This window comes from Apis cerana, linkage group LG11 (genome assembly GCF_029169275.1).
Source record: "Apis cerana isolate GH-2021 linkage group LG11, AcerK_1.0, whole genome shotgun sequence".
In the NCBI taxonomy this organism is placed as follows: Eukaryota; Metazoa; Arthropoda; class Insecta; order Hymenoptera; family Apidae; genus Apis; species Apis cerana.
In genome coordinates this window covers 6,088,220-6,103,831 of record NC_083862.1, presented here as the reverse complement: position 1 = coordinate 6,103,831, position 15,612 = coordinate 6,088,220, and the positions used below count along the sequence as shown (strand labels likewise).

Sequence of the window (15,612 nt, the reverse complement as noted above, 5' to 3'; positions counted from 1 at the left end):
TTTAATTTAATAATAAATATAAAAACGGAATAATTAATGTTTTTATAAAAAAATAAATATATTAAATTAACTCTTTATTAATTTTCTTTATCTATTTATAAAAATCTTTATTTATTAAATATAAAATATAAAATTAATTAAATAAATTAAATTAATTAAAATATAAATTAAATAATTAAATTATGTATATATATATATAAATTTTTGAAATTCTTAGTATAAATTTTGTAAATATATATTATAATAGAAAAAACTTGCATTATATTATTTGGCTTTATATACATTGAAATATATTATTTGCTTCATTATATTTTTGTTTATATAATTTATTATATACACATATACATTTGCTATAAACGTATATTTCGTAAAAATAGAAAAAAATTACGGAATATTTATTACGAAATATTACGAAAGTTTAAAATTAGTGATTTCTATAAATATATATCGATTATATTCTTTTTAGTTATAATTCTTTGTAATATAATTTGAATTTGACATATATTAATTGTTACTACTATGTCCTATTATGTAAAAAATCGATGACATCATGTAATCCATAAAATACTTTAAAAATGAAACTTCATTTTTAAAACAAATATTTATTTATAACAGATATTTTTGAATAAAATATTTAAAGAAATACAAAAAAATTAAAAAATTTTCATAAATAAAAATTTAATTATATATTTCTTGTTTCAGTTTTGCATAAATCATTTAAAAATGAATTGCATTGTTTTTATTAGTTTTGTTGCAAATATTATGAATAACTATATTATGTTTAGATATAATTAATTTTATGATTAAATTTTTTCATTTTAATTGTAAATATATATATATATATACAAATATATACAAACAAAAAAATATATATATATATATATATAAGTTTTCAATTTATTCTAATTACATTATTATTTTAAACTTTAATCATATTATTTAAATTTGAAATATGAAAATTTATTTATAAAGAAACATTTCATCATTTTGTGAAATAAAAATATATAATTGAATATTATTAACATATAAATACAGAAATTATTTTTATTTATTTATTTACAAAATTTAAAATATATTAAAAAATGATTCATTAGTATATTATTATTATAGAAATTATATATGAAACTTATTTTTTGTAGATATTTATTTAATTATATATGTATTTTTTTTAATAACAAATTTTATTTAATTATATAATTTTATATAATTTTATTTAATAATATAACAAAAATATTTTATATTTTTATTATTTTCTATATTACTTTGTATTTATTTAAATTAAATAATTTAAAAAAATTATTTGTGCTAAATAAATATATTTTATATAATTCTAATATGTATTCTACAGAAATTTGCCATTTTTCTTATTTGTGAATATATTTATATATACTGTAGAGGAAAAATGCAAATTAATGTACATTAAATAAAATTATATGTATAATAATTGTACATAATTTACTAGATATAAAGCAGTTTTTAATAAGAGATTAATTAAAATTAATATTAGATCATTTAACAATATAATTAAAATTTTGGTTAAACTTTGTTTATGGGGATACAAAATTTTTGATTAATTTTTATATTTTTTGATAACTTTTGATGAATAAAATTCGAAAATAACAATTGCAATTAGAAATTCATAAAATCGAAGTATATAAAACTATCTTTATATATATAAAATTGATTTTTACGAATTATTTCGATTATCAAATAATTCTAATTACTATTTAATAAAAAAAAATTCATCATTTTCTGTGATATTATATACATTTTATTTTATTTTCACTTTTATCTAATATCAATTAGAATTGTAAATTGATATATGTAATGATCATAAATCATAAGTCTATTCCTTGATATTCTTCTCATTTAAGGAATATAATAAATTAAAATAAAACAATTCTTATATATAAAAATAAATAAATGTCAAATAAACTCAATGTCGTTCAAAATTAACCTAAAATCTGGCGAATCTAAAAAATTAAAGCAATAGAATTTAAACTTGCAATTAATATAAATATATAAAAAATATAAATAATTAAATAAGTGGTTCAAGTAATTTAAATGATAAAATCTTTATTAATTTATTAATTTAATTATAAAAATTAATTGATTAAGTATATAAATAATAAATTATTTATTATTATAATGATTTTAAAATTACAAGATATGAATTGAATATCTTATATATGAATTATTTAATTTTTAATAGATTAAAAATTTTTATATATGAAATTTACTTATAAAAATAAATAAATAAATCTTTAATAAAAATTTAATTATATATAATATCAAATTATATTATCTTAAAATATAATTTATTTATTTTAAGATTATTGCATTAAAAAAATGTTAATATTGTAAATAATGTTTTATAAAAATTAAATATTTTATTTAACTTTATTTTTATATTGTTTATTTTCTCTTACTTTTGACAGTTATATATTTTAAATCAGAAGTGTTATGACTTTGGGAAGATATCGTTTTCTGTCAATAGTTGACTATAAATCTTCATTAATTAAGAAGTGGTGGATTCAAAATAATAGAACAAAATCATACTTATCTCAAACTTTTATATCATTAAGTAAACATCATTCAAACAGGTATAATATTCAATTATGAATTTGTGTAATAATTTTTCACTTAAGAAAAATTTATATTAATATTTATTTATTTATTTATACATTATGAATATTATTTTTTATATTCATATTTATAAATTATAAATGAGATATTAAGTTTAATTCTTTTTACTTTGTTTTTTTTATGTAAAATTTTAAAAATAAGTAATAAATTAAGTAACAATTATTATTTCAAAATTGTCAATTTTCTTTTAATTAGAATGAAAAATTTAAATAATGATAGTTAATAAATTATAATATTTTATAATTTGTTACATAATAAAATTAATAAACATATATATTTTACAATTAATTCAATCATATAAGAATTTTTTTTATCTATCTATGAATAAATATTTCAAACATTTTAAAGTTATTAGATTACATGTTTTTTAAATGTTTCTTAAATAAGTAGAATAAATATAATAAGTTGAATAAGTAGAATAAATAAAATAAGTAGATTATAAAATTTTAATTTCTTATTTTATCTTAATGAAAATAAATAATTTTTTTATATATAGATGATTTTATATAGATGATTTATTTAATTTTTATTTAATTATTAAATTATTATTAATAAATTTTTTTTATTTTTATAATAGTTTTATAAGAATGAAAAATCAAATATATTAATAAGCAAATAATTTTATAGGATACAACAAAGATCTTTAATTTTTTCATTTGCAAATATGGCAACCACAAGTAACCTTGAAAACATACAGATAGCAAAAAACAATCATTTAAATTTAGAAAAGTCACCATATTTATTGCAACATGCTACTAATCCAGTTGATTGGTATCCATGGTGTGATGAAGCTTTAGAAAAAGCAAAAAAAGAGGACAAATGTATTTTTTTATCTGTTGGTTATTCTACATGTCATTGGTGTCATATTATGGAAAAAGAATCTTTTAAAAATAAAGAAATTGCTATAATAATGAATAAAAATTTCATTAATATAAAAGTAGATAAAGAAGAGAGACCAGACATCGATAGGATATATATGACTTTTGTACAAGCAAGTAATTGTAGTTACATTTTATTCTAAATAAATATGACAAATACAATTAAAACTATTATTTAATAGGCAACAACTGGTCACGGTGGATGGCCAATGAGTGTCTTTCTTACTCCTGACTTAAAACCTATATTTGGTGGAACTTATTTTCCTCCAGAAGATACATCTAGACAAACAGGATTTAAGACAATTTTATTAAGTATTGCACAAAAGGTATAAATATTTTTTAAAAACAATACTAATATATTTAATAATTCATTCATTTAAATAAATTTTAATTTGTTTAAATCTATATTATTATATTATGATAAAATTAAATTTTTTATTCATTTTTTGTAGTGGAATCAATCCAAAACTAAAATTAATGAAGCTGGTTCTACAAATCTTGAAATTTTACAAAATATTTCTAAAATTCCACATACATCTAAGGTAAATTAATGAATAATAAATTTTTATATATTTTTATGTAAAGATTTTTATAATAAAGTTATTTTTAAATGTTATTAATAAACAATGATTTCTTTATATAGCTACATGATATACCTTCTTTAGAATGTAGCGAAATTTGTATTCAACAACTTGAAAATGAATTTGAACCTAAATTTGGAGGATTTGGTTCTACATATAATATGCAATCACCAAAATTTCCACAGCCAGTAAATTTTAACTTTTTATTTCATATGTATGCACGTCAATCCAATGGAGACCTTGCGCGACTTTGTTTGCATATGTGTGTGTATACTTTAAAAAAAATGTCTTATGGAGGAATTCATGATCATGTAGGTCAGGTAAGAATTTTAATTCTCTCAAAAAATAAATTAAAAGTTTAAATTAAATTTTACTTAATTTCTGTTTTAAAATTTTAATTTTAAAAATTAATTTGTCAAGTACATATATTTTTTTATATTAGTGAAATTTTAAATATTTTGATTTTAAATTTATTATAATTTATTATAATAAATATAATAATAATATTATAATAAATAATATAACTTAAATTTATTAAACTATATATTAATTTAAAATATTTTGATATATAAATTTAAATATATAATCTATAATTAAATTAAATTAATTATTTGATATTAATTTAATAAAACTTATTTCTTAATATGAAATTATGACATTGTGACATTATGATATTATAAAAAAATGATATTTGGAGAATTATTAGCACATTACAAAAATAATAATTTTGTAATTATATGAATAACATTATAATTGAACAATTATAAACTGTAAATATTTTTGAATTCAAATAAGTTTAAAAGAAAGCTATAAAAATACATACTTAAGTGAGAATATAAATATTTTATATCTATTAGATTTTATTAAAAATATATTTTACTTTTATTAAAATATATTATTAAAATCATATAAAAAAATAAGAAAAAAATTAAGAGATTTTTTATTGATATGTTGTTTTTTAAAGTATATATTTATAAGATAAAATTTAAAATAAGTAACATATTTGTGCTTATACTTTTTATTTTTTAACTATTAGATTAGATTATAATTATGGGTTTAAATTTATTTAAACATTTTATATTGATAGTTAATTTATAATGCTTATTATTTTTAATTAGGGATTTTCAAGATATGCTACTGATGGTGAATGGCATGTTCCTCATTTTGAAAAGATGTTATATGACCAAGCTCAATTAATGAAATCATATGCAGATGCATATCTTGCAACTAAAAATAATTATTTTGCTGAAATTGTGAATGATATTGCTACGTATGTAATAAGAGATCTTCGACACAAGGTATCTTTATTTTATCTTAAAATATGTTTATATTTACTTATTAATTTCATATTTTTTAGGAAGGTGGGTTTTATAGTGCTGAAGATGCAGATTCTTATCCTACATATGATGCATCTGCAAAGAAAGAAGGTGCTTTTTATGTATGGACTGCTATGGAAATCAAATCACTTTTAAATAAAGAACTTTTGCTTTCTGATGAAAAACATATTAAGCTTTCTGATGTTTTTTGTCATCATTTCAACATAAAAGAATTAGGAAATATAAAATCATATCAAGTACGTTTCTTAATAAATCTATTGATATATTGTTCTCATCGATTTTAATGAGCTTAAAACATATTGCTAAAGACATTATTTTCAACATCTTTTTTTATAATATATTTTTTTATAATCCATGGCTTTAATTTTCGTAAAAATATTTTTAGTGAATATATTGATATATTATTGATATATTTGTAGATTTAAATAAGATTTTTTTTAACTTTAATCATTACATAATATTATTCCTTTTTCTGATATATAACAATCCAAAAAAGGAATAATATTATGTAATGATTAGATATCAATGATTTTAAAAAAACTAAAATATCATACTTGAAAAATGAAATGAGTACTGATATTAAAATTGATATATATTATAAAAAAGTAATTTGTTGAATTTTGTATATTATCTATATATACATGTATCAATGATTTTATAAAAGTATAATATCTACATTCTTATAAATTTTAAAAAAACTTTCTAATTATTAACTAACTCAAACTAAATTCAGATATAACGCAAATCTAATATAAAAATAATATACAAATATAATATAATAATTTAAATATACAATATACAATACAATATAAATTTGATTTGATTTAATATTATATTAATTAATTTAATATATTAAATAAAATTCAATATTGATCATATCTCTATATATTTGAATATTGTTTGAATATTTTGCATCTAAGATATAAAAAAAAAAATAAATAAAAATGAAACAAATTTTTTTAGATATTTTTTAGATATTTAAATTAATCCACACTTAATTATATTTTATTACTGGTTACTATAAATATTCATAGATTGTTTAAATTTATTAAAAGCTTTGTTAGTATCACAGTCATAGGCAATTATATTTTTACTTAGTTCAATATAATAATAATTTATTGAAAGATAATTTAAAAACTAAAATACTGTTTTTCAATAAGATGATACAGATTGGATTACATATAAGATTATATATGATTGTGAAATGGTTATTTATGTTAGAATGAATATTAATATTTAATTCGTGAGATAATTTTAGAAGTTCAGACATTTTAGAAATATCTATTAAGATTTATTTATTAAATTATAAGAATTTTAAGTTTGTATTAAATGAAATGAGACAGAAATAAAGCCATTCTGTTTCAATTAATACTAATAATTTAAGTTGCTAATAATAATTTTAAATAAATCTCAAACAATATTTTTATATCAAATTTTTTATTCGTTTTAATCTTTAAAATTGAACTCTCAAAACAGTTTTAGCAATATATAAATACTATGTATTTGTTTATATATATGAAAAATTTTTGTATATAATAAATTAACTCAGATTAATTTAAAGATTAAAGTTATATGTAAAGAAAAAAGTTATTCAAAATAAATAGTTATTTAAAATAATGTTTTTGACAATATGTTTGCTCATTAAGATCAATAAAAATATTATCAAAGATACATATCAATAGATTGAGCGCATTTTCTTTATAATATCCAAATTAATTATATAATTGTAAACTATTTAATTAAAAATGAATTATTATATATTGTTATATTTATTTTAATTATTATATTTATAATATAATTATATAATTATATATAATTATATAATTATTATATATATTATTTTTTATATCTATTATATTTACTATAATGACATTTATTTAATTTTTTGTTGAAATATTATATTCTTTAAAATCAATTAATATTTTTTTAACATTTTTATATAAAATAAATTAAAAGTTTTTTTTTTGAAGTTTAATTATTGTGAAAAATATTTATTTATCAAACAAGAGTTCTATTACGTTTAAAGAAACTTTTTTTGTTAATTAAGAGATTTTAATTCTTATTTCATATAATTAATAATTTTTTATTTATTAGGATCCACATGGAGAACTTGAAGGAAAGAATGTATTAATAATGTACAATGAAATTGAAGAAACAGCTAAGCATTTTAATCTTCCAGTTGAAGAAGTGAAAATGCATCTGATGGAAGCATGTTCTATTTTATATAAAGCTAGATCTACAAGGCCGAGACCTCATTTAGATGATAAAATAATTACAGCGTGGAATGGTATTTATGAACAATATATTTATAGTATATATTTATATATATACTATAAACAGTTACATATATAATAATTAATATTAATAATAATCTGATTATTAAAATAATAAGAAATCTGAATTTAGGTCTCATGATTAGTGGTTTAGCTTTTGGAGGAACAGCTGTAAATAACAAACAATATATTGAGTATGCGGTAGATGCTATAAAATTTATTAAACGACATCTTTTTGATAAAACAAAAAATATATTACTCCATAGTTGTTATCGCGACGAAAAAAATATAATTACACAAATGTAAGTATATTGTTATTATTATTGTTGTTATTATTATTACATAGTATATAATTATATAGGTTTTGATATTTTATGTTCAGGAGTACACCTATACCAGGTTTTTTAGACGATTATGCATTTGTTATAAAAGGATTGTTAGATTTATATGAATCTGATTTAAACGAGGAATGGCTCGAATTTGCTGAGAAATTACAAGATCTTCAAGATCAATTTTTTTGGGATGAAACAAATGGTGGATATTTTTCGACAACGTCGAATGATCTTAGTATAATTCTCAGACTTAAAGAAGGTATTTTTAAATATATTTTGAAGATATTTTTAGATTGATAATTAAAATTTTTATGATTTTATATTATATGTAATTATGTGTAATAATTCAATATCGTATTATATTACGTAATTAAAGAAATCAATATTTTACAGTAGAAATAAGCGTATTTAAATATTTATAGATTTATTCAGTTTCATTATGTTTAGTCATTAAATTCATCAGATTAGTGGCAGTTATGGTTACGATTGTTGATTATGATTTAATATTAGCTTGTAACATGAATGAAAGAGAAAGATCGGATATACTTGTATTTTAAGATTTATAATCTTATGTATAGCCTATGACGGAGCAGAACCATCCGGTAACTCAATTGCTGCCGAAAATTTATTAAGATTGGCAGATTATTTGGGACGTAGTGAATTTAAGGATAAAGCTGTGCGTCTTTTTGGAACATTTAGACATTTACTAATTAAAAGACCTGTTTCAATTCCACAGCTAGTATCGGCTCTTGTACGTTATCATGATGATGCAACACAGGTATGTATAAAAAACTTATATTGAGCATGCTGATTATTTTCAGAAATTTGATAAGTTTTTGAAATGAAATTTTGCGTGTAAATTTCGTATTTTAGATTTATGTGGTTGGTAAACGGAATGCCAAGGATACTGATGATTTACTTAGCGTTATATATAAACGTTTAATACCAGGAAGAATACTTTTCTTAATTGATCATGATAAAACAAATAGCATATTATTTCGTAAAAATGAACATTTCAGAAATATGAAGCTTGTTAATAATCGAACAACTGCTTATATATGCAAACATTGTACGTGTTCTTTACCTGTTACAAATTCTGAACAATTAGCAATATTGCTAGATGAACAGTAATAAAAAAGTATTTTAATTATTATTGGTTAATAATTATATTCAATAATAGAAATGATTTTGCCTTTACATGAAATTAAAATTATAAAAATAGCAAAATAATAAAATTTTAAATCTCAAATCATACATTGTATCATATTTTGCAATATATGTTATTAATAAAAATAGTTTTATTTGTTGAAAATACTTGTAAATGGTTTTTGTTTTAATAAAGTGAATGTATAAAATTATATGCTATTCATTTTTGACTTTTATACTTTATTTATTTAATTGTAAAAATAAATAGTTGTTTTACAAAAGGCAATATAATTTGTTTTTTATATTGGTTCGTGATTATTAATGGACTTTTGTTAGAAGCGATACATAATATGGTCCCTACTGCAAAATCTCGTGTTGAATTCCAACCGAAAATAGACACATATATAAACCACTAGAGGAAGAGAGAGATTGAAAAAGATTCTAAGAGAAGAAAGCGAAAAGAAAGTTGAAATAAAAAGGGCTAGAAATTTAATCTTAAAAGATTTAATATATACCTATATTTTATTTGTTTTACAAATAAATAATAAAATAAAATAGAAAAATATATATGTATATATGTATGTATACAATTATGTATGTATATATACAATTAGAGATAAAAAATTATTTTTAAATATAATGAAATTTGAATGTATGACTGATGTTAATATTATTTCAGATTTTTTTATTAAATTTTAAAAAATTATAATTAAAAATAATTTGCCAAAATATTTCTTTATATATAAAAAAAAAAAATAATAAAATTCATAATAAATAATAAATTTTATTGCTTATTATTATGTTTAATAATTTAAACGAGTTTTATACATAACATATGTATTATACATATATGTTTACTAAATTGAAACATGTATTGTATATTATATATTGTATATGTATGTCTCAAAAGGAAAAGAAAGCACGTGTGGCACTTCATATGGTAATAAAAAAACGAAAGCGACAAGATCCTAAGAAGAGTTATAAGACTAACTCCCCTTGATTGCTTTCTCGCTTACTTGTTTCTGATTATCTCTTCCTTTCTTCTTTATAATTTGAGTATATTATATTATTATAGAGATTATAGAGAATTTATGCGAATGAAGAGGGAAAATAAAAAAGTGAAAGAAAGCGAAGAAAAGTAGGAAAATCTGCTGATCTTCTCGAGGGAGGATGCAGAAGGTCATGAAACGGATGAGCGAGGGACGCCTAGACGGAAGGGTCGCGCATGCGTTCCATTTCGTCGACAAGGATGTTCGACGTTTTTTTCAGTCACCGGTCGACGCTGCGCCGGGCACCGTCGACGTGCACGTTCGCGAATAGTTTGATATGGGTTGTGGGTCTTATAGTAATTTTCTCAGGTAGGCCAATTCGTGGTCATTAGTCGCATACGATCGAGTTTTCATATTAGCAACGAGAAAAAATATATATACGTTTCCAGTGAAGGAACAGGCTAGGATCATTTTTAACGGGCCACGCGACATACCACGCGCCACTCACGCGCTTTGCCTTTCCATCTTGCTGCCAAAAGTATCTCTCTAGGGACAAATTTCACACATTTTACACAGCAGGTGTTCTATCCTCATTTCCTATTGTTTCTCGATGTTTCCTTTATCGACATTATCATTAAAATTAAACTTTTCCTTATCGTTAATTATTCAAGAATCGTATCCCATGACTTAGATCGTGAATGCCTCTTGCTTGATAGCAGGTGAGTTGATCTTCGTACGAGAGGGCACTCGAAGGTGAGAGAATTGCAGGTGAGAGAAACCGGGCAAGCGCATCGCGAGGTACACTATTACGCACCTGGATTTCACTGCTGTCGTTACTTCAAAGTAAAATGCGCTCAGTGGATATGCGACAGCTTCTTCGATCTCGAGACTTTTGTAACCGAAAGTACTGTGTATGTTTCTATCGGTAGAGCATATGAGAAACATGTTCATATTGTACGTAGTATCTGAATCGTGATAAAATAATCGAACAACTGATCGAATTTACGAGCTCTCGATGTCGTTCTTATCTGTCCACCTGGTCACATCGTTTGGAGCAGCGACGTCTATTTTGTCGCAAGTACTCAGGAATAATTTTTCCTGTGATAAATCTTTTAGTAAATCTATTCAGAAATCTCTTATATAAACCATCCTCGTGACAAACTGCCGCTGAACGCTTCTCAAGGATTCATCATCCTCGCGTTTGGTGGACGAGATCTAAGACAGGAAGTATGTCGTTGCATTATCCTCAAGGATATCGGTATCGTCCGGCTAGTAAAACTGTCGGATCAGGAAATGGAGAACAAGGTTCCGACAGTGATGTTGCCGAACTCAGTGATCTCGAGGACGACGAGGATGAAGATGGGGGCGGTCAGTCGACCAATAGACATGTTGAACAAAACATGTTGGAGAAAGAGGAAGAGGAGAATGAGGATGATAACGAAGATGAAGATGATGACGATGACGAGGATGACGAGGATCAAGAAGACGAAGAAGAAGATGAAAACGAAGAGGACGATGGAGCAGATGATGTGGATGGCGATGAATTATCCTATCCTGGTTTCGTGCCGGTTGCATTGCGATATCTCGATCAGAATACACGGCCGCGCAACTGGTGTCTGGCGCTCATCACTAATCCATATCCTTTTTGATCGCAATAGCACTGGCAGTCATTTAAAAACGGTGATATCATTATTTTTATTCTTCTTTTCTTTTTGAAAACTTTTATTATAATTATTCCAGTCAGCAAGACGAAATAAGTAAGTCTCATTGTACGCTCTATTGTGCACTACTGTAATTTTCTCGAATGTCTAGCTACATAGCTTCGTTTAGCTATTTATTTTCTTCTTTAGTATGAACATCACGGGCGAATTCTTTCTCATCGAATATTTGTCTTTTTCTCTTTCTCTTCTCTTTTATCTATCTATATATATATCTTTTCTCAATTTCGATCGTAAAACATTTTTGTTACAGACATATTTCAAGGATTTCTATGTCACTTAGATTTATTGATATAGAGTGTTCTATCGTATGGAAAAATCGCTTTAATGCATGCAATCTATCTAAAATAATAAAAAAAGTTCAAATAAATATATGTCCTATTTGCCTTGTTTTTAAGTTATAGAGATAAAAGTAATTAAATTAATTCTATTATATACAAATGAAATTTAATATCCCTAGATTTATCATATACAAAACATATTTTGATAGTTCGAAATACTTGAAAATTTCCAAAAAATATGAATATCTAAAGAAATAAGAAGAATAAATAAATGTAATACGTCTTCGAGCTTATATTCGGATACATTTTGAACATCTTTTGTAAAGATAAACAGGTATGTATTAAAGGTAAACATTAAAGAAGAAATTCGTTATTATATAATTTGAAAATATGTTTATATGAAATTTTTTTATATTATATATATATTTTTGTATATAGATTGAAGTGATTCTTCGATGCGATGAAAAATCTTGTATATGATTGAATTGAATTTCTTTGATTGATTTATTTTTAATTTTTGTAAATATTTGTTATATATCTCTTCTCTTCTTTGCTATCGTTAATTTAAGTGAATATTTTAAAATTATTATTATTATACAATTATATCATATTTATTATAAATTATTATAAATTATTTTATATATATTATATATATATATATATATATATATATATATATATATATATATATAATATATATAATTAATTATAGTATTCGATTATTCTATTAATTGAATATTAATTATATATATATATAATATATATTATATAATAATTGAAAATTAATTATATATATATATATATATAATATATAATTAATTATAGTATTCAATTATTCTATTAATTGAATGTTTGATTACATGAATATTTACTCAGATGTTCAATTATCCAAATAATATCAATAGTAAAAAGAATTAAATATATATATATATATATATATATCTGTCTAATGTATGTATGTATGTTTCTATACTAACAATATTACAGTAAATTATAGAGATTATCATACTGATGCTGATCTCATCAAATAATTTAAAAATAAACGATGTAATTAACAAAGAAATCATTAAAATATTCAAAATTTAAGAACGGCCAAAAAAAGTAATAAGTCAAAATATAAGTCAAATATTCAAAATTTAAGAACGGCCAAAAAAAGTAATAAGTCAAAACAAGGTTTTCAATTTCTAATTTTCAGAAACATTTATAACAATAAAATAATAAAAATAATCTTTAAATAGTATGAAATATAGAAAGAAAATAATATTACAAAATTAATAATAATAATAATAATTTAAAAATTTATAATTTAGTAGAAAGAATAGAAAAATTGATCAAAAAATCAAAAAAAAATTTATTGAAACATATATAATAATATGCAATAAATTGTTGTATCTGATTTTTTCGAGATTTTACTGTAAAATTTTACTGATAATACTAGTTCATATATATAATATAAGAAGACTAATTAATAATAATTGTATAATATATTACATAAAAATTATTTTATTATATTATATAATTATTATTAATTGTTTCTCTTATAAAATAAAATTATTATTATTGAAATTTTACAAATTATCAGTGTAAATAATAAACTCTAATAAATTCTCTTATATAATACTATTTTTTATTCTTAATAATGAAATGAAAAATTATAAATTATAAATTAGCTGATTATTTTATATAATAATTTGGAAAAATCATAAAATGTTAAGAACTGTTTTTAAATATAAGTTTTTATTACTAATATTTAGATCGAAATTATGTATTATAGTAATTGTATTATAATAATATTAATTTGTATTTTCAATTTACTTATATATCAATTTATTAATTATTCAAGTGGCAGCTAAAATTTAAGATTTTAACTTGTGATAGAAAAGAAAAAAAATGTATGCTTACAAAATCTTTTAAAGATTAATGATAATTAAATGTTTAAATTAAATATTTTCCGATATAATTTAAATATTTTTTTCATTTGTATAAATTATAAATTTTTTAAAGTTTTAAATTTTATAATTATATTTTTTAAAGTTTTAATTTTATAATTATATTATTATAATTACAAGAACAAGTTATGAAATAATTATGATACATATTTTTATTTATTTATTTTATTCTATATATATTATATATATTATATATATAATATATGAAATGTATTCTATATATAATATATTATATATATTACATATAAAATATATTACAGATATACATTTACAGATTTTTATTTTAATCTAAATAATGTTTTCTAATTATTTCTTTAATACTGTAAATATGAATAATAGCAATTAACAAGTAATATATGATGAATCTTTTATCTACTGAATCTAAAGTGCATTTGATTGATTAATATTTGTATGAAATAAAAAGATCTGTCTTATAATTTGTTTCATATATAAATTTTGGTTGATTTCAAATTAAAAAATCGAATTTTTAATACATATATATATATATATTTATAATGTATATCATAATATTAATTATAAAGATTTCTTCAATGAATGTATTTATAAAGTCATAAATACACTTTAGTATTTATATATATTCTTAGTTTTGAGATATCTTTTTTTTTTTATATATTTTTATTTTTTTTTTTTTATTGAGAAAAAATCTTTGATGATTTAAATATAAACTAAATTTATTTTATTTCTTTAAATATTAATTATTGTTAATAACAAAATTTATCTAATTTAATTAATATAAAAAGTAGGATTGTTGAAAAATTATCTTTTCACAAATATATAACAATCGATATTTTAGTTTTTGAATAATTTTCTATAAAAAAACTATTACCTTTTTATTGAAACGAGATTTTTCTTATTCTTTTTCATAAAAGCATAGAAATAATAAAAGAAAAATAATGAAAACGAGCAGTATTCCCAGAAAAGTTGCTTAAAATAATAATTTTATAGTTTCAAAGTTATTGAAATTAGAGGAGATAGCTTTTCTACATTGTGCACAAATAAGTTGGATTTCAAGATATTAAATTTCATGAATTTAAGTCACAGTATTATCCAAATTGAACATAATTATATAGGTATAGATAATTATATAGATATTAATATAGATTAGAATTTTAAATTTATAAAATTATAAATTATATTTTTAATATTTAATCATTTAAAAAATAAAATCGTATATATTTAAAGATGGAACAAAGTTTCAATTTATTAAACTGATTATTAAACTTAATTAATTATAACTGATATATATAAAATAAATTTTTATCTTTTCTAGATATTTTTTTTGTTATTTTTAATGAAAAAAAATTTGTTATTTTTGTACAGTTTTTCGATTATTTTGATAGAAAATCCAAAATGATGAAAAAATTATCATATTTTTGACATGTGAAAAAATATTTTAATTTTGAAATATTATTTATTGTAACATAAAATGTTTTGTAAATATGATTAATTAAATTAATAAAT

The 15,612-nt window shown here is 20.1% G+C and overlaps 2 protein-coding genes across 13 annotated transcripts in view; both read left to right on the top strand.

The window, feature by feature from the left end:
* Positions 1–1,438: 1,438 nt before the first annotated feature.
* Positions 1,439–9,405, top strand: LOC108002401 (spermatogenesis-associated protein 20). 8 transcript variants are annotated; one of them, XM_062081505.1, is made up of 13 exons: positions 1,439–1,650; positions 2,439–2,603; positions 3,274–3,637; positions 3,707–3,850; positions 3,977–4,066; positions 4,168–4,425; positions 5,224–5,403; positions 5,463–5,678; positions 7,537–7,729; positions 7,849–8,017; positions 8,098–8,306; positions 8,626–8,825; positions 8,921–9,405. In XM_062081505.1, the coding sequence occupies exons 2-13, from the start codon at positions 2,464–2,466 to the stop codon at positions 9,176–9,178; spliced, it is 2,421 nt and encodes an 806-aa protein (XP_061937489.1). In that variant the 5' UTR covers positions 1,439–1,650; positions 2,439–2,463; the 3' UTR covers positions 9,179–9,405. The 8 variants fall into 8 exon arrangements, with proteins under 8 accessions (XP_061937489.1, XP_061937484.1, XP_061937488.1 ...); XM_062081500.1 differs by having other exon boundaries at positions 1,443–2,117; XM_062081504.1 differs by lacking the exon at positions 1,439–1,650 and adding an exon at positions 1,808–1,824.
* A 975-nt stretch (positions 9,406–10,380) lies between these two features.
* Positions 10,381–15,612, top strand: part of LOC108002378 (voltage-dependent T-type calcium channel subunit alpha-1G) — a 198,385-nt gene continuing 193,153 nt past the window's right edge. For 2 of the 5 annotated variants that reach the window (XM_062081494.1, XM_062081496.1), the window contains exon 1: positions 10,381–11,818. In XM_062081494.1, coding sequence (XP_061937478.1) covers positions 11,412–11,818 — 407 coding nt within the window. In that variant the 5' untranslated portion in view covers positions 10,381–11,411. The remainder of the gene's footprint in view (positions 11,819–15,612) is intronic. The other 3 variants (XM_062081497.1, XM_062081498.1, XM_062081495.1) reach the window with 2 other exon arrangements.